The sequence below is a fragment of the Schistocerca serialis genome, chromosome 9, assembly GCF_023864345.2.
Source record: "Schistocerca serialis cubense isolate TAMUIC-IGC-003099 chromosome 9, iqSchSeri2.2, whole genome shotgun sequence".
NCBI lineage: Eukaryota > Metazoa > Arthropoda > Insecta > Orthoptera > Acrididae > Schistocerca > Schistocerca serialis.
The window spans coordinates 287,955,298-287,980,080 of NC_064646.1; the positions used below are offsets into that span (position 1 = coordinate 287,955,298).

The 24,783-nt window shown below is 38.7% G+C and overlaps 1 protein-coding gene across 6 annotated transcripts in view; it reads right to left on the reverse strand.

The window, feature by feature from the left end:
* LOC126419041 (RILP-like protein homolog) overlaps positions 1-24,783 on the reverse strand; it is a 173,488-nt gene that overhangs the window by 88,714 nt on the left and 59,991 nt on the right. For all 6 annotated transcript variants that reach the window (XM_050086104.1, XM_050086109.1, XM_050086107.1 and 3 more), the window contains exon 4: positions 4,963-5,166. In XM_050086104.1, coding sequence (XP_049942061.1) covers positions 4,963-5,166 — 204 coding nt within the window. The remainder of the gene's footprint in view (positions 1-4,962; positions 5,167-24,783) is intronic.

A 24,783-nucleotide genomic window follows, 5' to 3' on the forward strand; every position in this document is an offset into this window, starting at 1 on the left:
ATATGATGATAACAAACACTAAAGTTTCCTGGAACTGTACTTCTTGTGCCCACAGGGTGTATCCCAGATCTCCATAGCAACAAATCTTGGTCCAATTCATCCAGATCATACAGTACAAAGCGAATGCCACATTTTGTTCCATATGTTGCTTTATGACATTCAGATGCTTGTGCCCTACAAATACTGCAATTTGTTTGAACAAAAGAACCACTAGTACACTCTTCTGCGTCCATACTGATTTTCCACAACAGTATTGACCAGTCTGAACTAGAATCTTAAAAACCATGAGTAACCTGTAATTGTTGCTTGTTTCCTTTGTTGTTCCTGCCTAACAATGACTCATTCTGTCCCTGAAAACTACCATTGTTTAACTTTGTTGCCTAATAATAATAAATTAAAAGCACCAGTTTGCTGTTGTTGCCTAATGGTTCCTAACAATTGCTGCAGCTTTGAGACAAGCTGTCTGCGTCATCACTATTACTTGCTAAATCATGTTAAAAGAAACATAACCAAATACATCTCTGTCAACTTCCATTGTACACAAATGTCGTGCAATAACATGCTGAAATTTTGAGATATATATCATTATCATCTACTTATGCAGTGTGTGAAATTTGGCTTGGATACCACTTGTCCCTTTTGTGCTACCACACTTCAAAAATCCATGTTTTTCCGGCAATATTTCAAATTTTTGTATTTTCATGTGCATGTAACTCAGTTTTTGTGACTGATATGGGCACAATGAGTTCTGTGTGTGTTTAGGCCGCATTAACCTTACCACAAAAAAATTTATACCCTTTTCGAGTGAATTATATTTGGCATAGAGGGCACCTACAAAATGTACCTTTTAACGTATTACCTTTTTAAATCACATTTTGGAATTTTTATTTTCCCTCAGAAATATGTTGTTGGTGTTTTGATTCATAGTGTGTGTTCTCTAAGTGGATGTTACTGGCTTGTAAAAATTTCACTGGACTGTGTGGAATAGTTCCAAAGTTATTAAGACCTGAAGTTGGGTCTGAAGATAGATTGTCAGATGCGGGTTGCAATTTCCAGGTCACACCACCTTTCACAAGCCATAATTCTGGAACTAATTGGCAGGGGAACTTAAAATTTTGTACATGAGTGTTCCACACTTGGTAGCATTGGTGTTCTAAATTTCAGCCAAATCTGAGACTATCAGCTGGAACATTTTTTTCAAATTGGTTGAATTGACATGGAATGACCCACATGCACTGTCATTAATGAGACCATCACTGACAACAGCAAAACTGATGTTCCACAGAAGTGAGCAACACATGTGAATACTGATACCTGTGATGTGTGCCAGTGGTAACTTTGAATTTCATTCTGCAAAGCAACAGACCAGTTCTCATCAAAATTGAAATGAAGACCTAACTTGTCAGTATTCTGGGATGATCATGATTTAATTTCTGCTATGGCCTGTGATGTATGCAGATATGTGAAATATGCAGAATGTTGAAATTTTTTTTTTTACACTTTACACAGAAAAATATTGCCTACTGTGTTTGCATCAACTACTAACATATTAGGCAAACAATATGTTGTTTTTGGATTGAGTTTCCGAGTAAGTAATTATTAAAACTCATAAAAATGCAATTTTTAAATTTTTAGTAATAAATATTTACATCATACAGATAGCTGGAGCAGAGAAGATACTGTTTATAATTACATCAGTAGCATCTGGTAGTACAACAGCAAAAATTGTGTTCTGTGACTTTCCAAATTAGGAAAAAATATATTAAGTGGAAAAATTAACTTAAATTTCATATTTTCATCTTAAATTTTTAAGTCAACTAAATTTCAACACACTAAGAGGGAGCTTTAATGCAAAACATCTGCCAGGTCTCCAGTACCCCGGTTTATTAGCTATATTTGTTTTGGTTCTCTAGTGTTTGAACAGTCATTTACAAAATATACGTTTTTGAAGGGCCATGCCATTTACAAAAATTAAGATAAAATGAAAATACTTTATTTCTTAACACCTATGATATGGAGGTCTAATATTAATTTTTTCCAGAGTAATTCATGACCACGAGTTGACATGACCTGTACAATTTGAGATGAAATTGCCCTACTTCACTCTTGGCCACAGCTTGGCGGTGGCTCTTCATCCTGGTGGACAGCTGGTTCATAGTAATACTGCTGGTAATAGCACACCAGTTTAGGAGGGATGCAAAGGATCTCAGGAAGGGCATCTTTCAATTCAGTGTGTGATGATGGGTAATCAAAGCCCTGGTGAAGGATGTGGTTCAGCTGTTCCAGACCAGGGCGGTATTTGGTGACAAACTGGACACTCCTTCGTGGCCAGTTTTTGAGGGTTGTGGTTGGATTGGAGTTGAGAGAGGAAATGGCACAGGATAGTGCCCGTCTGTGAAGGCCTTGTTGAGTCACTCGGCATACTGAGCAAGGGAGTTCTTGTCACTGGCCAGGCTATATAGCTGCAGTTTTTAGGCTGTCGAAATGGTTGGTAGGTTTAGTGCGGACAGATATGTGGATGGAGCCACCAGAGAGGAGGTGGTCAATGTCTAGGTTCTCTATCTTCATTCCTTCTTAACCTTAACACCTTCTCCCCCATCCATTTCATCTAGTCCTCCTCAGATTGAAATGCCACCTTCCCAGATTTTGGCCACATTCTCTCTGATGGCTTCATCTGCACAATACCCCCATACCTAGAACAGAAACAGATTTCCTGCACCATTTCCCACATCTTCAATCCTCCCACCAACTCCGAGAACCAGCCCCCTTGTCACCCAGTATCACCCTGGACTAGTACAAGTGAGCCACATCCTTCGTCAGGACTTTTATTACCTATCATTGTGCCCTGAAACGAGGGACATCCTACCTGAGATACTTCCCACCCCACTTAAAGTGGTGTTTCATCACGAACCCAACCTCCACATCATCCCAGTCCATATGTATGCCACTTCCAGTGCCAATCTTGTCTCAGAAGGCTCACATCCCTGTGGAAGACCCAGGAGGAAAACCTACCCAATTCACTCACCCAACAATTCCTATTCCAGCCCTCACACATGTTTATCCTACCTTATCAGGGTCCGGGCCACCTGTGAATGCAGCCATGTCATTTACCAGCTCTGCTGCAACCACTGTATAGCATTTTATAATGGTAGGACTACCAGTCAGCTGTCCACCAAGATGAAGGGTCACTGCCAAACTGTGGCCAACAGTAACGTAAACCATCATGCAGCTGAGCTTAACGTGCTCGATTTCGATGGCTGCTTCACTACCTGAGCCTTCTGGATCCTCCCCTATGCCATCAGCTTTTCTGAATGCAGAGATGGGAATTATCCTTACAACACATTCTCCACTCCTGTAACTATACCACCCTCAACCTATGATAACAGTGTCCCCACACCCTCTATCTGCCAGTTCCCGCCCCTTCTGTCCTATCAGCTGCTCCTCATTCTAGTCTCCCACTGTCTTTGTTTGCCATCTTCTACCATACCACCTGCCTATCTTTCCCCACTCCTCTCCTTTTTTTGCTTCATTTTCCCCACTTCCGTGCACCACAACCTTTTGATGCTGCGCCTGTTGGCAGTCTAGCTCTGAACACTCCAATAGACCACACTCCCCCCCCCCCCCCCCCCTCCATACACACATGCACTGCTATCCCTTCCCCTTCCCTGCCCCCTCCAGACTGCTGATTCCATTTCATGTAACAGTTGCATTTTGCTCTGAGATGATAAGAGTTGGCAGTTGTGTGTGTGAGGTGTGCTTGCTTTTGTGAATGAATGTGTATTTCTCTTACTTCTTCTGATAAAGTCTGTAGGCAATAGCTCATGTGTAAGTGTCTTAATTGTGCCTGTCTACAACTTAACATGTCATCTTTACAGTAAGTATCAATCTATTTTTCCTACATTGTTGATATTCCAACCTCGCATTTCTGCTTTTTGAAACTTGTTATTGCTGAGTGTCTACTTTGAGTTTTCATGGCTGTTAGGTTCCTCAGAGATAATCTTATTTAACATACTAGAACAGCATAAGGAAACTACCCCGGTGCTTAGTGACTAGTTCCACATTCTCCACTGCTTAAGAGAACTATGTTGCAAATGTTCAACACTTCAGTTATTGTTAATGGTCACTGAAGCACACACTTTACGGTAAGAGAAATGTCCTGCCTACTATAAACCAAGAAAACTCAAGGTGAAAACTCTTCTCATGAAATGGATTAGAAGTTTTGCTATAATTCTGATTAACATAATGTCAGTCCTTGTTCACAAATTTTGTTGCAGCAAAGTCAGAGTTATTGACTGAATAGGAACCTGCAATTATGAGAATTATGCAAGACTGAATATGCAAAAGTGACTGTTTTGTGTTAAATAGCCAAATACAATCTATCTTATTCATAAATGCACAACTCCAATGTTTTCCTCCATGGTTGTACGTGGTAATAACACAGCATTTCATACACATTAAATAAAAATGACTATTAAAATGATCTTTAACTTAGGAAAAACCATGCACAATCACACATAAAGATGCAAGTAGCATAAATTTTATAAACAAATATACATGCACCTACCACACCAAGAATTAGAACTTTTCTGGTCATCAAGAAACCAACACTAAATTTTATCCATGCTGCAAACTAGCTACAACTTACATATACCTCCCTTCACTACCAAGCATAACACATTCAATGGAAAAATGTAGACTGAGCTTCATACAGATCCTCCAAATTACCATCAAATACAGAAAACCATGTCTTACTGTTAGAGGAACAGTGGCTGAATTTGCAACTAATACTCCATATTGAGACTGGTATACACAAAGGAGAAATAATCAAAAGCAGCTGAATGTTTCCATGCCCCCATGAATGGCAGATTTTTCACACTTTTTTTTTTTACATAGAGCTGCCATATGTCTATGTTAGATAAACCTAGTTCTTATTAACATAGCAATATTATAGCAACTACTGACATGAGACTTGGCAAGATCTTCATTTTCTTTCTGGGCAAGCCCAAGGCGCTGCCGGAGGCCAACAAGCTCACGCTGCTGGTCTTGCAGCTGTGCCAGGAAGTCTGCGCGTTCATCTATGAGCGAGTGCACCTGAGCTTGTGCTCCCCGGTGCTTACGTCGCAACTCACGTCCCAGCATTGTTAACCTCTCAACTTGAGCACTCAGCTGTAACATGGACAGAACAGGGCAGTTAACAGTATTGGATACATTAATTACTTAAATCAGAACACTGGTTGTGACTGAGTTGTCAAGTCAAAGATTTGTACTGGCTGCGGAGGCCAAATGAATAACTATCACAGCTAAAAAGAAAACCACCTAAGTTGTCTCTCTTACTGGAAATTCTACAGAGACAACTCCACAGAATGTCACAAATCATCCAAGAAGGTATTCAAGGAACTGTCCTACTTTCAGGAACTTTTACTGCCACGGTCTTAAAATTAGCATTCTGTATTTGACTACTATGGTGACCAAAGTTAAAAACCGTGGCAGACACCCAACAAACTGTCAACTAGTCTTAGGTGGTGAACAGAATATGAAGATTGTAACATAGATAACAGCAACATTATGGCCTTCTAATTGCCTCTGAACAATTTAGGAATATGTCCTCTAGAACTGATGTAGAGTCTTATCTTTACATCACAAAACATACTACGAAGTATATGTAATGGTGAAGAAGCAATGAGAGGACAGCATATATACTTCTCAAAGAGAAACTTGTAAAAGAACTGTTATCTTATTACTAACTATATGTGCAGTTTATTACTCATATACAAATTACATAGGTCAATTTATGTATGCAGCTTTGCTGCTTAAGGACATCATACCACATTTCTTCATAATCAACTGCCATGTTACTAAGAATGGAGCACTGTGAAGTATCACCACGCAATACTTACATCATTGAAAAGCAAAACCAACAAATTTTAGGGTAGTTAATTTCTTTGCCATTTCGAAGCTCAAACAAATATAAAATAGCCAAATCCATAGTGCTTTGTGTGTCACTGTCATCCTCTAGTAAGTTTTGTCAATTTGCCAGTAATTTTGCAATACCTTTCATAAAACATGGTCAAATGCAGTTGCACATTACATATGTAACGTACTTATGGAGCTATGGTTTAATATTACCATTACAGTGGCACTTAAAGGTAGCAGAGTACTTGAAACACAAAAATTTAAACATTTTAAAATATACAAAATGATAAATATCAGATTACACATGATGTCATTCAGTTTTGACAAAGATACAGACTCAAAGTTTTGCTACTCCTTTACTTTTCTGTGTAATATTTTAAAGAATGGTACCCATGTGAGCAACACAGTCTAATTTACCTTAATGCAAGCTGTCACAGTTGGACACTTTACTCGCTTGTAAAATTATATCTGTGGGTTTTAATTTATGAATCAAAGAATGGTGCATCAAACAACTTCCTCCCAAAAAGTGAATTTTTGTTATGACTCTTGCAGAATTCTCTAAAGAATCTTAATTTTTGTCTCCAATTCATCAGCTACTGTGTCTTACTAACTGTAGACCCTAGATCTGCCTGCTCAATTGGGATGAGAAGCGATGTACTGATGTGCACATAAATTTGTGCGCTATGGTTTTGTATGAAACACTGAAAACAGCTCGTCACATCATTCTGTATCAGTGTAATATTTATATAGGCTTACTACAGTAAAAATGAATGAGTGAATAAATTATGTCACTTTCATTTTTCTTGTTGTCCATGTCTTCTCAATTCTTAGACATCTCTGAAATAATCACTTTCTGAATGCAGTCATTATTTCTTATTCCAACCACTTGTAATAACAAAGAAAATGGTACAAAAAGCATGCTTTCTGATTGCCACAACACATGAAGTGAACTCATTCCTGAGATAAACTTTACAATTAATTAAACATGTTGCCTTGAATAATCAGAGGTACCATACAAAAAAATAAGATTTTAACAACCAGCATAACAGCACGAGCCAGCCTTTGACTTGTCATTAAATGCCACTGAATCATGTGGATGGACACATTTATCAAACCCATTGGAGAGGACACCATGGATGTATATACCAATCATGCCCATATAAAGAGTAAATCTTTGTTTCCTACATCAGTAAGTTGTGCAGCACTATTTAAATCAACCAACAAAAAGAGGACAAAGTTTGTTTGCAAGGCCATAACGGATGAGTCTTCTCAAGAAATCACGACCAGATACAACCAACCATCAATCTTAATGTTAGTTTATGTACTGAAGAAGTCTTCTACAGTGAAATCAATACTACACAGAAGACCAACAGCTCTCTCTCATCTTTGTTTAAAAGGGAAAGTTGAGCTGGATTCAAGGTGCCATACACAATCACAGTGTGGAACAACTTTTGCACCCTTCAGAAATTCTAATAATTTACCCAGGGTGAAATAATCCAAATGTTAATTGTGCAACAAAGAATGCAACAGAGATCACAAAATGTGTGCTCAGAATTCTGTCACGCATCACAAGTACGAGGGGCATTTGAAAAGTCTGTGAAAAATAAAAACTACTTAGGTGTTTGGGGGTAAACCTTTTTTTATTTTTCAACGTAGTCTCCTTTTAGACTTATACACTTCGTCCAATGCTGTTGTAATTTGTTGATCCCTTCCAAATAATAGGAATTGTCCAAGTCTGCAAAATAGCTATGCAATCACCTCCTTGTTTGAATAAAATCTTTGTCCTGCCAGCCATTCCTTCAAATTGGGTAACAAATAGTAGTCCGAGGGAGCCAAGTCTGGAGAATAGGGGGGATTTGAAATGAGTTGGAAGCCTATTTCCATTAATTTTGTGACCACAACTGCTGAGGTGTGTGCTTGTGAATTGTCGTGATGGAAGAGGACATTTTTGCGGTCCAATCACCAGTGTTTTTCTTGCAGCTCTCAAATGGTCCAATAACAATGAATAATATGCACCTGTAATAGTTTTACCCATTTCCAGATAATCTATGAGGATTATCCCTTGCGGATCCCAAAAGACAGTCGCCATAACTTTTCCGGCTGAAGGAATGGTCTTCATTTTTTTTTCTGTGGATTCTCCCTTGGTAACTCATTGTTTAGATTGTTGTTTTGTCTCAGGAGTATGGTAACGTATCCATGTTTCATCCACAGTGACAAAACAACGCTTACAGTCCTGCAGATTCTTCCTGAACAGCTGCAAACCATCCTTGCAACACTTCACATGATTCCGTTTTCGGTCAAGCGTGAGCAATCGCGGAACCCATCTTGTGAATAGCTTTCTCATGTCCAAATGTTTATGCAAAATATTATGTACCCATTCATTCCAGATGCCTACAGCACTAGCAATCTCATGCACCTTAACTCTTCTGTAATCTATCAACATATTGTGGATTTTATCAATGATTTCTAGAGTCGTAACCTCCACAGGGCGTCCAGAACGTTCAGCATTTGTGCCCATATGGCCACTCTGAAAATTTTGAAACCACTTATAAATTGCTCTAATCAAAGGTGCAGAGTCACCGTAATGTTTATCAAGCTCCTTTTTAGTCTCATGAGGCGTTTAGACTTTCATAAAGTAATGTTTAATCATCACACGAAATTCTTTTTCGTCCATTTTTTGACTATCACTCGACTTCCTTGATTCACACGAATGCCGAACACAAAGAAATAGACCAATATGGCTGAAACTTGGTGCGCGCTCTTTCCAAAGATGCTACTAACTAAGCATGACCTTGATACGTGCTGGTGTTGCCATCTCATGGACTTTCCACAGCCTTTTCAAACGCCCCTCGTATTTATTAATCAGTGATTGAAGAAAGTTTGGGTTTAATAAAAACAAAAAAGGATCATTTTTCTAAATTCTGCAGGGTGTTTGGGAAGTAAGGACGAATTTGAACTTTGTGCCATTTTGTCATGACAGTTGGCAGGCACAGTTGTTTCATGTTCGTTACCTGCAATCCTTTCCATTAGCAGCCCGATATCTTATGTGGTGAGCATTGTTGTTTGATGTTTATTTTCATCATGGACCAGATGACATCTGAGCAATGTATACAAGTGATAAAAAGCTATTACAAAAACAGCGAAAGTCCCACAGCAACATTTGGTAATTGCACGTGGCACTCTGACGTAATGCTGCTCTAAGCGAATCATCAGTTCGAAAGTTGATCCAAAACTTTGAAATCATGGCTGTGTTTCAAAAGTTAAGAAAACAGGATGATTGAATTCTGTTTGAACACAAGATAACACTGCTGTTGTGCAGGACAATGTGACTAAGCCCCAGAAAATCTGTATGTGAACAAATCACAAACAATACATCAATTGAAGGATGAAATTAAAAGGGTTATTAATGACACCTCATCAGATGTTTGTTAACATGTCCTCGAGAACTTCAATGAATGCATTGCACATTGCTGTGTGGCCTTTAGTGTCATACAGAGGATGTAATTTTTTCACACCTAAATGGGAGAATTTACTTAATGTTTGTAAAAAAGAATCTGTATTATCCACTGTGTTTGTATCCTCTGTTCACTGAGCAGGTTGTTTGTTTTCTTGTTGTGCATTTTTTCTATCTTTAACTTCTATTCAAGGTCACAGCCAATACAATTTTACTTTATACAACATAATGTAACAAGTTCCATCACTTTCTTCCAGCAACTGCACTTTATACGAAGAGAGTAAGAGAAACAAGTCTGAACTGAACATGCAACCTACATAAAAGTGACATTGTCCAACAGCTTTAAGGGAGTATTTAGTATGTAGGAGAGAAATTAAATAGCTATAGCATTTGACCAATTGAGACATAGAAAGGGTCACAAAATATTAATAAAGTGGATCACGGAAAGGTGAAACTAACTACAGTATACTCCCAATTACACGGGGTAATGTGGGGGTGAAGAAGCACAAATAATTGAAAAAAAACATGAATAAGTGAGATATTTTCAAATGTTGTTTGAAAGTTTTTGTGTTCTTTGTTTGAAAGTTTGTCCAAGTTTTGTGCATGTGTACTCTAGGCTCTCTTATCTCTTAAGAGAGTCTGTAATGTTGGCCTGCTGCTGAGAGAAGTTTCCTTTTTTTTCCTCCTCGTGTGGCATTTTGAAATTTTCTTTACATAATGTCATTGTACTGAAACCCCCTTTGACCCATATAATCTAAAAAAGTACCACCACATTGCAATGAAATACGATGGCTGATAAGGTCACTGTCTTCATCCCCACTTTCACATTCACTGTCATCTGTTTTGTTGTGTAGTAGCAGTCGCAATTCTGGGTTCACATATGTAGATCTTTAGCCACTTATTCAAGTACTCTTCATTGACATCTTCCAAGCTATTTAAATCTGTTCCCAGGTTTTTTTGCAGAGTTGTTATTTCTTCATCACTGAAACTTTCAGAATCACTTTTCTCTATATCTGGAAAAATTTTCCCTCCTTGATCAAACTAATGTCTCCCAGGCACCAGAAATCCTGTGTATGGCATCTAGAATTGTCAGCTGCTTCCAGAATGCCCTAAAAACAACCACCACCACCACACTAGGCCAATCAAGTAGTGCCATTTTACAAACACATTTATGCCTTGGTCCACTGACCGTACAATGGCAGTTATGATAAGAGGTAAAAACTTAGTTATGATGAGACAATCATCAGATTTAAGAATCCTCTTATCAGGATACGAACTGGCATTATCAAGCAATAGAACCACCTTCTGCGGGAATCCTCTCTTCTAGAAGTTTATAAACTTGTGTTACAAAATGTGTGTGGAACCATATTTTGAAAATTTTGCTATCCAACCATGCTCTGTTTTGGTTGTAATAACACACAGGAAGATCCTTAGTTGCACCATCCTTGAACACTCAAGTCGTTCTTGATTTTCCAATCACTAGCAATTTCACTTTGTTATTCCCTGTAGCATTAGCAGCACACAAATTCTTGATGCATTCTTTAGATTACTTATAGCTAGGAACTCTAAACTTCGCTCTTAATAGCAATGGTTCTGGTAGGTAGACACTGCTAATACCGAACACTTTTGCCTGCGTTATAATTTTGGTATGGGGTGAAATTCTCTTTTTCCACAGATTTTTGGAACTCTTCCTGGAAGGAAATAGCTATCAAAAAAATTGAACTAAGCCACTCTCCTTGCACAGTAAGTTCACAAATCCTATGATGTTGAAATCTGGTTTGCCATCCAACCCTAGAGCTTCATGAAAAGAAAATTAGTTTTTTCGGCACAAATAACACCTGAAACAATGACACTTTCTGTTCATCTTTAGCTTAACCTCTGCAAAAGAGTGGCATCCAATTCATCCAATGTATATCTCTTCATGCTTTCTCATGCAGATGGTCCACAACTAAAATGGATTTCCTGACAAAATCCTGTTTTTTCTCCTTATTCTATTTGATGTCTCAAGCAGTCTGCATTCCAATAACAGCACTTAGTTTTTGAACAGCTTCCCCTTCTCGGATCTTTCAGTAAATTCCATTTTTTTTTAATGTCAACAAACATTTCCTTTGTTTCTGTTACCTCCTTGGTAAATTTCTTTGACTTGCTTTGTATCAATTAAGATCAGAAAACTGAGTCTGTTTTCAATTTACACAGAATACGCACTGGCCAATAACAATGGAAATGGATGGTACTCTGTTCTCATGTGGTGGGTTGGTTATTGCTGTTTGCTAGAGAATCTGCAAACCAGATAATCCGCATATGAATGATGGTGAGTATACCGTACAAAGATTTTGCACCAGAGATCTATTCCAGAATGATGAGGATGATAATAAATAAATAAAACATATCTGTATTTCACTGAATGATTGCTACCTTGTCATCAGAAAAGGAAGTATTACTTTATTTCAATAACATACACATTCATTCACACAAGGCTATGTATTCTGCTTCAAAGGCAGAGAAAACAGTGATCAACATAATTATTTAAAACCATACAGACTGATCACTAATTTCCAGTTCTTGTTATGACATCCTCAAAGAATGAGGTCATTTTCATTACATGTGTCAATATTATACAGGGTGATTCAAAAAGAATACCACAACTTTAAAAATGTGTATTTAATGAAAGAAACATAATATAACCTTCTGTTATACATCATTACAAAGAGTATTTAAAAAGGTTTTTTTTTTTCACTCAAAAACAAGTTCAGAGATGTTCAATATGGCCCCCTCCAGACACTCGAGCAATATCAACCTGATACTCCAACTCGTTCCACACTCTCTGTAGCATATCAGACATAACAGTTTGGATAGCTGCGGTTATTTCTCGTTTCAAATCATCAATGGTGGCTGGGAGAGGTGGCCGAAACACCATATCCTTAACATACCCCCATAAGAAAAAATCGCAGGGGATAAGATCAGGGCTTCTTGGAGGCCAGTGATGAAGTGCTCTGTCACGGGCTGCCTGGCGGCCGATCCATCGCCTCAGGTAGTTGACGTTCAGGTTTCATAACTGACCTTTTTCGTAGGACTCTCCATACAGTTGATTGTGGAATTTGCAGCTCTCTGCTAGCTCTGCGAGTCGATTTTCCTGGGCTGCGAACAAATGCTTGCTGGATGCGTGCTACATTTTCATCACTCGTTCTCGGCCGTCCAGAACTTTTCCCTTTGCACAAACACCCATTCTCTGTAAACTGTTTATACCAACGTTTAATACACCACCTATCAGGAGGTTTAACACCATACTTCGTTCGAAATGCACGCTGAACAACTGTCGTCGATTCACTTCTGCCGTACTCGATAACACAAAAAGCTTTCTGTTGAGCGGTCGCCATCTTAGCATCAACTCACGCTGACGCCTAGTCAGCAGCACCTCAAGCGAACAAATGTACAACTGAATGAAACTTTATAGCTCCCTTAATTCGCCGACAGATAGTGCTTAGCTCTGCCTTTTGTCATTGCAGAGTTTTAAACTCCTAAAGTTGTGGTATTCTTTTTGAATCACCCTGTATTTTAGTTGGAGATGCAACCAACTATCACAGAAACACACACAGAAGTGTTTTTTTTTCAGAAAGTGTCAACTTTGAATTGCAATGGAATCCTGACTGCTTCTGTCAAGTTGAAGAAAGAAGATTAGGGTTTTATGTATCATTGACAACAAGGTCATTACTGACAGCAAAAGCTGATACTGAGGAAGGAAATTAACTGTGTCCTTTTGAAAGTAATCATCCTAATATTTGCCTTAATTAAAATATGGCTAGCTGGAAAACAATTTTAACCACTATGCTCCCCAAATTAAGAGTCCAGTGTTTTAATATGTACCTCCCTCTGATGCGAAGTTGAAAGCTGCATTCTCTCATTAACGGAAAATACTTACGATATCATGCTCGTATATTTCATCATAATACTACTACGAGAAATAGAACTTGGTAAAGCATCTATAGTGACATACGAGAAGTGAAAAAGCTATCTCTTCCCTTGTATCTGCTAGCTGTTTTTGTTCATCGAACCAAGTATAACATATTAGTTTCTGCATCTTTGACCTCCACGTGTAGAGGATGCTACGCTGCTAGATCTCTGTCTGTAAGATGCCTTAAAAAGTCACCATACTGACCATACTGGTGCCACCAGTTTTTTTGTTAGATATGCAGTGAGAGATAATAGATTGTTTACATTGACAATGTAGGAAAAGATGGATTGCTATTACCGTAAAGAAGACAAGCCAAGTTTCAGACAGGCATAATTAAACACACTCATACGTAGCTTTTGGCCACAGCCATTTTCAGTCCACACATGCACGCACTCATGTTAACACCAACTCTAGCATCCTGGGCCAGAATACACCATCACATGGGATGCAAGCACCAATCTGGAGAGGGTGGGGAAGGGGAAGGGAGAGTAGTGTATGGGTAGAGAGAGAGAGACTGTCTGATGGAATGAGCAGGGATTAGACTCCAACAGGTGCAGTATCAGATGGTTGTGGGGCAAGAGAAAGAGGAACGAAAAATGAGAGGAGCAGGGAAAGATGGGTAGCAGAGCACTGCAAATAAATAGGGTGGAAGACGAACACGGGGAGGAGATGACAACATCAGAGGTAGAAACTGTTGGTTGAAGGGTGTGTGGGGTCAGCACGTTACTGTACGATGAGGCCAGTAGAATTACGGGACTGCAGAATGTGTTTTAAGGATAAATCCCGTCCGCCCAGTTCAAAATGGCTGGTGGTAGAGGGAAGGATCCAGATGGCTCGGCTAGTGAAGCAGCCATTGAAAGGAAGTGTGTTATTTTCAGCTGCATGTTGTGCCACAAGGTGGTCTACTTTGCTCTTGGCCACAGTTTGGCAGTGGCCGTTCATCTTGGTGGACAGTTGATTGGTAGTCATACCAATATAAAATGCTTTGCAGTGATTGCAGTACAGCTGGTAAATTACATGGCTGCCTTCACAGGTGGCCCAGCCCCTGATGGGGTAGAAAAAACCTGATATGGCTGAAATAAGAAGTGCTGGTTGGGTGGATTGGGTAGGTTTTGCACCTGGTTCTCTCACAGGGATATGATCCTTCTGACACGAGATTGGCACTGTGAGTGGCATAGGGATGGACAGGGAGGATATGGAGGTTGGGTGGGCGATGAAACACCACTTTTAGGTGGGTGGGAAGTATCTTGGGTAGAATGTCCCTCATTTCATTACAGGGCATCATGATAGGTAACCAAAGCCCTGGCGAAGGATGTGGTTCACTTTTACCAGTCCAGGGTAGTACTGGGTGACAAAGGGGCCACTCCTCTGTGGCTGGTTTTTGAGGGTGGTGGGAGGATTGGGGTTGTGAGGAAAAATGGCATGGGAGGCCTGTTTGCCAACTTTTTCTGGGCGATAGTGCCTGCCTGAAGAGGTTTTAGAGACAGTCAGCATACTGAGCAAGGGAATTTTTGTCACTGCAGATATGCAGTCCCCGGGTAGCCACACTATATGGGAGGGATTTTTTGGTGTGAAAGGTATGAATGCTGTCAAAATGCAGGTACTGGTAGTTTGTGGTGGGTTTAATGTGGACAGAGGTGTGGGTACACTGTACTAATTTTGTCCTAACCCACAACTATTTCTCATTTGAAGGGTAGATATATAAATAAATCCATGACACAGCCATGGGCCCCCCAACATGACACACTACTATGCCAACCTTTTTATGGGGCCATCTCGAGCAGATGTTCCGAGCCTCCTGAAACAAGAAACCCCTAGTCTAGTTCAGATTCACTGACGATATCTTCATGATCTGGACCCATGGCCAAGACACTATTTTTGTTCCTTCGCAACTCCAATACCTTCTCTCCCATCTGCTTCACGTGATCCTCCTTAACCAAGCATGCCACCTCCTTATATGTTGACCACTTCCCCTCTGATGGAGCCTGGCTACCAAGAGACATTGTATCTGCAGTGACAAAACCTTTCTTGCTCAGTACGCTGAGAGTCTCACCAAGGCCCTCACAGACAGGAACTATCCTCCAGACCCAGTCTGCAAACAGATCTCTTGTACCATTCTCTCTCACAACCCAAATCCACCCAGCAACACCAAAAACTAGCTACAAAGGAGTGTCTCCTTTGTGACCAAGTGCCAACCCAGACTGGAACAACTGAACCACATCCTTCGCCAGGACCTCTATTACCTATCATCGTGCACTGAAATGAAGGACATCTTACCCAAGATATTTCCCACCCCTCCTAAAGTGGTGTTACATCGCCCACCCAACCTCCACAACATGTTAGTCCATCCCTATGCCACTCCCACACCCAACCTCCTGCCACAAGGATCATATCTCCGTGGAACACCCAGATGCAAAACCTGCCCAATCCACCCAACTAACACTTTCTATTCCAGTCCTGTCACAGGTTTATCCTACCACATGAGGGGCCAGGCCACCTGTGAAAGCAGCAATGTTATTTACCAGCTCTGCTGCAATCATTGCACAGCTTTTTATATTGTTATGACTACCAACCAGCTGTTCACCAGGATTAACAGCCACTGCCAAACTGTGGCCAAGAGCACAGCAGGCCACCTTGTGGCACAACATGCAGCTGAACATAACACACTTTATTTCAATGGCTGCTTCACTACCTGAGCTATCTGCATCCTTCCCTGTACTGCCAGCTTTTCCGAACTGCGCAGATGGGAGTTATCCTTACAACACATTCTCCACTCCCGTAACTATCCTGGACTCACCCTACAGAAATGTACACCCAACAGTTAGACTCTTAATGTCCAGTCATCTGCTCCCCATATTTATTTTCCACCCAGTTTATTTGCATCCCTCTGCCAACCAATCTGCCCATCTTTCCCTGCTCCTCTTCTTTTTGTTCCTTTTTCCCCCACCTCTCTGCCCCACCACTGCCCGACACTGCACCTGTTTGAGTCTAGCCCATGCGCACTCCACCAGACAGCGTTGCGCTCTCTCCCTTCCCCTTACCCAACCCCTCCAGATTGTTACTTGCATACCACGTGATGATGTATTCTGGCCCGAGATGTTGGAGTTTGTGTGCGTGTGTGTACCAACGAAAGCTGTGGCCGAAAGCTGAGTGTCTTAACCACGCCTATCTGCAACTTGATGCGTCCTCTTCACAGAAAGTAGCTATCTATTTTTCCCTACATTGTTGATTTTCCTACTGGGAGTTTCCATTGGTTGGTCATTTACAATGATGTGAGAAATGAATGGTACTCAATCCATGTTAGTACTCTGAGGCTAAAAAACAGGAGCGTGTGAGGGCTCAGTACAATAGCCAGTACAGAGAAATGTAAGATGTCTATATTAGCAAATGCACAGTAAAATTAGTTTCAAGATGGAAATTGTTTACTTTTAAACAATATGTCTTGAAGAAAAGATGTCTCGAGGGGGAAAAAAATGTACTCTATGCAATTTGACAAGGGTTAAAAGGTGTAAAATCTATGGCTTATCTGGGAAAGTAATTTCCACCAGTACCAAGAGTACCAGAAAATCTAAAAAAAATGAAGATGGATTTACCTCATTTTAAAAGAACCCAATGTCTTGCTTCTCACAGATTTCAGTAAATAGTGTAATCTTGTAGGAAATACAATGCTTGCAAAATAATAGATGTGTTACTTGTTAGACTAGTGTGACCAAGTTGTACAGAAATAATTCCAGAAAGATTTGCCTGTATGAACGGAAAGTGCCTGAACCTCTGTGACAAGTGGGTGTTCTTTATAGAAGTGTGCAAGAATGAAATAGTTACAAAGGTGAATTACAAATAGTGGAATGATCCTATGATACAATTCTTATCCTCATTTGCAGTAAGTGTTGGATTTTCCCACTGCACCCTATCTGCTACTCACACCTCAAGCTCACCAGTAGAGGAACAACTGACCAAAGGCAGAGTGATCTGTCATAGCATATTTGTGATATGCTAAATTATCTTAAATTGCTGATCAAAAATTTCTATTAGCACTATGAATGCTCTAAAACACTTACCATCAGAATAAATAACCACATGAAAATAGTCGAAGTCCTGGCACAGAGGGTACTTTGCAAATATCAGCAGGGAGTGTGGCACTTCTTCCATTGTGTGTGTTATATATAGCTTCCTTCAGCACTCAGTCCCCCACATTCTGAAAACGTTAGCCCAAGCCTGCACAGTAACTTGTCCAGTAATATATCTCCCTTCTATCAACTCCTGGCCCATGGGTTGCACTCCTATGAGAGATCTCAGTTCAAGGCAAACTCTACACATCTGACCACCACTGTACAACTTTGACTAAAGTCCTGTCATTGGCATTTCCTACACCCATCACAAGACGGGGCCACCTGTGAATGCGTCCACATTACATGACAACTTTTCTGCAACCAGAATACAAAGGATAGCATTTTACATGGATATGACCACAAACTATTCATATAAGTTAAGGTTTCATCTATGTCTTGCTGCCTAACACCCTCCTCCACCCCACTCCCCCTGAAGAAAGTAAATCAATGGGAATATCCCTTCACTTCTGTACTCTTTGGCTGAATTTTCCAATCAATTCTATTTTCCAATCAATTCTGTTTTCCTAACATTCTACCCATCTAATTCCAGGAAAGCCTCACCATATCCCAGTTACTTTTATATTCTACCCTGTCTTATCGATCTTAACCTTTCATTTACTTCTTGTATGGTGTCCCCCTGCCCTTCAAGTTTCTCCTAGTAGATCTTTAACCTGACAAACAGAAACAGAGCATGGACTCTCTTCAATTTCATAGGGGCATGGAAATCTCAGATCATATTCCTGCTTAAAAACTTCCCTCATTTGTTTCTTAACCAATCCAAGAGAGCCACAAAGAATCATTCAGACTTATCATGCAAGTATTAGGGCAACATTTTACTGTTTTATTAAATTATTTTACAGCCTGTAGGTTCAATGGCTATACAAATGCCTTTGCTACCATGAAACGAACTTTAGTATGAGCTACCAGTGTATCACATTATAAATTCCACCCTTACCCTGAAGCCCTATCCAGTTCTCTTATACATTCTACTTTTTAAGTTTTCTCATTACTGAGAAGTGTGGCAAGAAGAAATTAACACAACTTCTATTGTTTGTAAAGACTGGTGGTGGTGGTGGTGGTGGTTAGTGTTTAACGTCCCGTCGACAACAAGGTCATTAGAGACAGAGCGCAAGCTCGGGTTAGGGAAGGAAATCGGCCGTGCCCTTTCAAAGGAACCATCCCGGCATTTGCCTGAAACGATTTAGGGAAATCACGGAAAACGTAAATTAGGATGGCCGGAGACGGGATTGAACCGTCGTCCTCCCGAATGCGAGTCCAGTGTGCTAACCACTGCGCCACCTCGCTCTAAAGATTGGTGGCAGCATGTCCACAGACGACTAATTTCCAAAATAATTACATTCCATTTGACCACAACATATCACTCTTTATCCTAATTTAGAATTAGTCCATCTCCACCTATATTACTCCTTACGGTATTCAGAATCTCTCTATTTTCATCTGCAAAGGTAATCTCCCTAATAAATTTTAGGCCACCTTAGTAACTGGTGCCACTGGTGTAACTGTTCTCTTATTATTCCACGAAACTGTTACATATTGTGAATTAGGACTGAATATTTCCAACAATTTTCCAGTTTTGTTGTTACAGAAGGTAATTCCATGATGTGATACATTTTCCTTCCTAGATAAATTTAAATAAAAGTTTTTCCACAGATATTTGCAAATAGGTTTAACTTTTGGAAAGGAATAGCACGTTAGCAAGATGCCTCATCCCTTGCCTGAAGGTGTAGCGCATCTACATTAGATGCTTTCTTTCTGTTATAGTTCACACTCCACATTGAGCTGTAGGTTCCCTTATAACTGACTGAGTAAGTCCATTCAAAGCTCAGAGGAACACAAAGTCAAATTTCTGTAGTAAGACACTGCCTGGTAAGGCATTGTGGTGTTGAAATCAATATCCAGTATAGGTCTGTTTTATACCTTTTATGATTCAGTTACAGGTATTTATTGACAAATACACCGTGGCTGATCAGTGATCAAGAGGCAGGAAGATATGTTTATCAGAGCCTCCAGGCATAAAGAATATTGTTAATTATGTCTGACACCAATCAAAACAATATTGGGCTTTTGGTTTTAATTCTGAATAAGTCCATTATGCAATTTTAATAATACCATACTCATATTTGTAATTACAGATGGAAGAGACTAGACTGTATTCCATAGTGAAAGTGAGAGATAAACTGTATTCATTTGTAAAGTGAGTCATGAGAACTCCCCTAAATACATAATCAGGAAATCAGAGCAATGGGTCTATTCTGATTATTCATAACATTAAGCAAATGACTTACAAAAACTGAGGGACAAGATACTGAGAAATTAATATGATCTGCCACAGTTTATTACCAATAATGTGAGAAGAAAAAACAGAATTATATGGTGCACTTTTACATACATTCCATCATGCAAATAACAGCGTTTCACCAACTGAAGTTGTAAATACAGAATTAACATGCCAAACACAATGTAAAACTTTGCTACTTTATATCAGTGCACAGCCAATGTGGCATTTTATGCAGAACTGCACTGTTACTTGTATAATTTTATTGGGAGGGAGGGAGGGAGGGAGGGAGGGAGCAGCAAACAAGAGAACTCCTACAAGCACAGCAGCTACTGTCCGATTCATTTATATAAACATAACAACACTGAAAGAAAAGAAACATGCAGAATACCACACAGGAAATAGGGGAAAACTATACTCACCTTAACCTTTAAAACTTTCGAGTAAATGTAACTACAGAGTACACAGCTATTATGCAAATGAAAGCCTTCAGCCCTAAAAGATAAGGGCAGGGAAAGACAACCCAAAAATGATTCCATTCTAAATTAAACAATAGAATTGATATTTAAGATTACCATCACAATAAAACATGAGTGCTTCAGAGAAAAGTGCCCGATAGCGAAAAGTGTATTAATTATGATCAACAAGGCAGGGGGAAAAATTATGAAAAAGATGGAAACTTTCTAGAGTAATTATATTTACCATGTAGTAAGAAGAAATATTGCAACTAAATATTAATTGTTAAGCAAATATGTTTACCCATTCATATGAGGAATCAGTCGTTTTTATGTTTTCTATAATTTTCATGTGTCCATTGGTTCTTGTGTAAGCACTATATGAATACAGGAAAGGTTTTCAATTTACAGTATGTCACAATTATGCAGTTCACTGTACATAACATTTCTTGTTGCATACTGCAACGACCTTGTCGTAGGGTTAACAAGTTTGGTTATAAACAAAATAAACATTCAGTTGCAAGAGACATAATATTTGTTCTTATCTGCATTGTAAACATAAATGAATAAGCAGCTGACAGAGCACAGCTGCAAGTATCAAAAATATTGATCAAATTTACAGAAAAAACGAAGCTGGAAAAAATACATATTGTTGAACATGAAAATATATTGGTAGTTTTTAACAGTGTTGGAAAATACATGGTTAATGGTTCGGTTATCTACGGCTGTGGCTAATCAGAAAAATAAAATCATATGCTGTCCAGGATAGTTTGGTTTCTGGAACAGCAAACAATGTGATTTATTCCTCAATGATACACACTTGTGACTGAACCATTTGCTATTTTATTATGAACAGAACAGGCAAAACTGATATTTGGCCAGGTGAGTTGTGCCCAAGTAGTTGCTATACCGATTCCAACTGATGGAAAATTAATGTAATAGGTGCTATGGTTACAAAAGCTCGTGGTTTTAGTATAAATACACCGAATCAAATGCTCCTATAAATTAAGTATACTACTGTTAGAAAGATTATGACAAGTAACAAATATAAAACAGGAACTTCAAATACAAAAGAAAAATTGCGGTATTCTGAGTTTTAGTTAATGAAAATACTTGCTTCAGAAATTTTGCTTTATTAATTTTATAATTTACAGTAATGCAAACCAAAATTAATTGAAATGGGCAGGCAAATCACGAAACACACAAGGCAGATAACTTCACAAGCAGTGCTAAAACACAGCAGCTTTACCTGGAGTAAACATTAATTACTGTTAAGACACACAATCTTTTCCTCTAAGCACAACATCCAGTTTTATTATTCCAAAGTTTCTTCACCTCCTCAATGAGCTCTATAAAAGCATTATTATAGTGAAATACATTCTACATTAGACAATGATGGTGATTACTGAAACCTCATTGACTACAGAAAATGCTTTTGTCATGTTCCAAGACAGCCTATATTTCTTCAGGTTTTTCTTTTGCCATCTCTCTGTGCAACGAATTATGAAAAAAAGACTTCTTTACTTTTCTACAGAAATCAGTTCCTTACAAACAAGTCAACCTCTAGTAAGGTACCTCAACATAGCACATATTTGACAGTTAATCTAAAATGCTACCATGCATTTTTCCAGCAGAATGTAATGGATCTAACTCACATTTGTACATTTTTGTCTCTTCATTTATGGCAGATCTGCAGATTCTTAACATATGTACATGATTAACTTCCTTAAAAACAGGCAATTTTTTTTTTGCTTGTTGAGCACATATGTATGTTAGTGGTACAATTAACAGCCAACTAAACCATAGGGAATTATACATGTACTCGGAAACACTCTTACAAGAATTAGTTAAAACAGTCTGAGTGCACTAGAAACTTTTTAACTGGTTAAAGAACCACATAGGCCCCAGGTTCACTGGTGAGAGACATGTTAATAAATAATGCCATCCTGAATAAAAATCAAAGGGCAGAAATATTAAAGAACTGCTTAAATGAAATATGAGTACACTACATTTTTTTCTCTTTACCGAACCTGCTGTATCCCAGTTAAGCTGTCTAGAATACTTAATAATAATATTTTCAATTCCACATCAGCAAACTCACGATAGTGTTGTATACTGTGCTTGACATGTTATGCTAGTAGGAGAACTTTGTTACTATATATTTGTACATCTTTTCATGCACATTTCCACTTCAAAAATGATAAAATAATGGCAAATTCTTGGTAGAATACTGTCAGTTGCCTTTATACTGGTAAATTCAGCAACTGTCTAGTACAAATATTGAACATGAAAAATCTGGATGGAATAATTACAATATTGTGAAAAGCCTGTCTGCAACTCAACATTTCCACTGTATGGTGAGTAGCAATTTATCCTTTTCATAATATTGTTAATATTATGAGTTTTATGGAATATAAATGTCTGGTTTCAAATATTCTGTAAATGGGTAGGAGTAGCTAATGAGGTGTTATTTTAGTTTGCTTTCAAATATTTGGGGATTTTTAATTTTCTCCCTGGTGTCTACCAGTTTTTGTATTAGCAGATAAAAATCCTTCTGAGGCCTAGAGAGGCAAGCATAGTCTACATGGAAGTTATTTCTACATCCAGTACTGTTCTTGTTGGATCACTGAGATCATACCGACTTTTTTTCTTGTTACTATCCAGAAATACCATAAGACACTATAGCTACTGGCATATAAGAGTAAAAATCCATACATCCTTTCTGAGGCTTCTGCAAGATGTCTGGTTAGTACTTCATACAATATTTCTTGTTGGTTTTGACAAGATCTGATAAGGGATGGGACAACAAGTTTAATAAGTAACAAACCACAGAGAATCTTAGGGATGGTTCTCGAGATGTGGGGACTATGAAGCAGTGGTAGCAAGGATAAAACTGATGTATAGTTTATGTGGATGGCAAAATTATAGTTTTTTTATTAAGTTTTTTTGCGAAGGTCAGAAGATATCTGGTCAGGTCAACCCTATTACATCAAAATGGAGGTGCTAAGAAAATCTGTGTCCCATGAAACAGCAACCAGCACACACATGTTAAAACACATGTATGTTTCTTAGTGTACACTGTTCTCACATCCTACCTTCAACGTGTTCACAAAATATATAACCCTGTTTATTTCATTTATTTATTGCTTATTTAGCATGACCAAATCAGGACGTTACAGCGCTCTCTTATATCTGACCAGGTCAATATAGACGAGAAATATGTATAAATCACAATAATAATAGTAAAATAATAATAATAATAATAGTAGTAGTAGTAAAATGATAACAGTAAAATGTTGACAACTAAAATAACATAATGGAGGCATAAATAATGATACTGATTAGCGTAAGACTTCTGAAGCCTTATTTAGCATTAGAAGAAGTGGAAGGGATAATGAAACAGGAGGGAATTGAAAAAGAGACAAGGTGAAGGAAAAGCGATGGGGGAGGGAAGGTTGGTGGAAGTGACCTTCAAGAAGAGATAGCTACAGTGATAGAAGGTGGGCCATTATCTGTCCTTTGAAGTTTGGAAGGATTTAATTTCTGTAACATTTTGAGGGGAGATTGTTCCAAATTTGGGTTCCTGATACAGAAAAATGATTAGAGAACATGTATTTCTGCTGTGCTGTTCACATAGTAGTGTAAGGTTGATGAGAAATAGGACGGAGTGCAGCAACTGTGAAGACAATGCACCAACATGGTATGATAATCTCTGCACTTATCAGCACACAGCCATGATAATTTTTCACAGGCAGGAGTGACATGTTGAAAGGAGCAAACATCACAAATGTATGAACATCACCAGTTGCAGCCAATGTCTGCTCTCATACGAAAGTCCTTTGAGAATATGATCATCAGAATCAAGGATGGGGAGTACTAATGACAGAGTTTCTTTTTAAGCTCAAGAGACTGTACTTTTTTTTTACAGTTCGGTAATGAGTGAAGTGATGCCAACACCTTATAGACTGCAGTTGTGTGTTCAGTCCAGTTTAGGTGATTGTCCAGAATGATCCCCAAATTGTTTGCAGAATAGGAAAAGGTGATCACTGTGCTTATTAGGATTAAGGGCAGAAGAGATTCACTTAAATGAGGAGTAATAAGTTTGTGAGTAACTAAGACTGCTTGCAATTTTATTCAGCTGTCATCTTATCTTCCAGCTCCTTTCTAATAGAAACTTTCTCCCCACTTTTTATTTTACAACTTTACTTATATCCTTTAGTTTATATTTATCTGCCTGAAACCTTTAGCCCTTTTTTTTCTGATATCACAGGATGCAATTTATATTTCCCCATGCTGTTGCAAGCCAAATTATTCTAATTTTTCCCTTACCTAATGCAGTCATTTAACTTCATACGAAATATAATATTATGCTCATAACAGTGCCAATGAATTGAGGAACCAATGAATTGAGGAAACAATGAAACAGATGAAGAATGAAATTGTTATCTCTAAGAAATCAATATCTAAAAATTAGTCCTTTACATTTGATGGTTTGTTACTCTCCTCATTCATGCCACTAAGGAAAGAAGACTATACATATTTGACCAATTTAAAGAGAGGGAAATGGGGCGAGTGGGGGGGAGGGAGGGTAGCGTGGCGGCAAA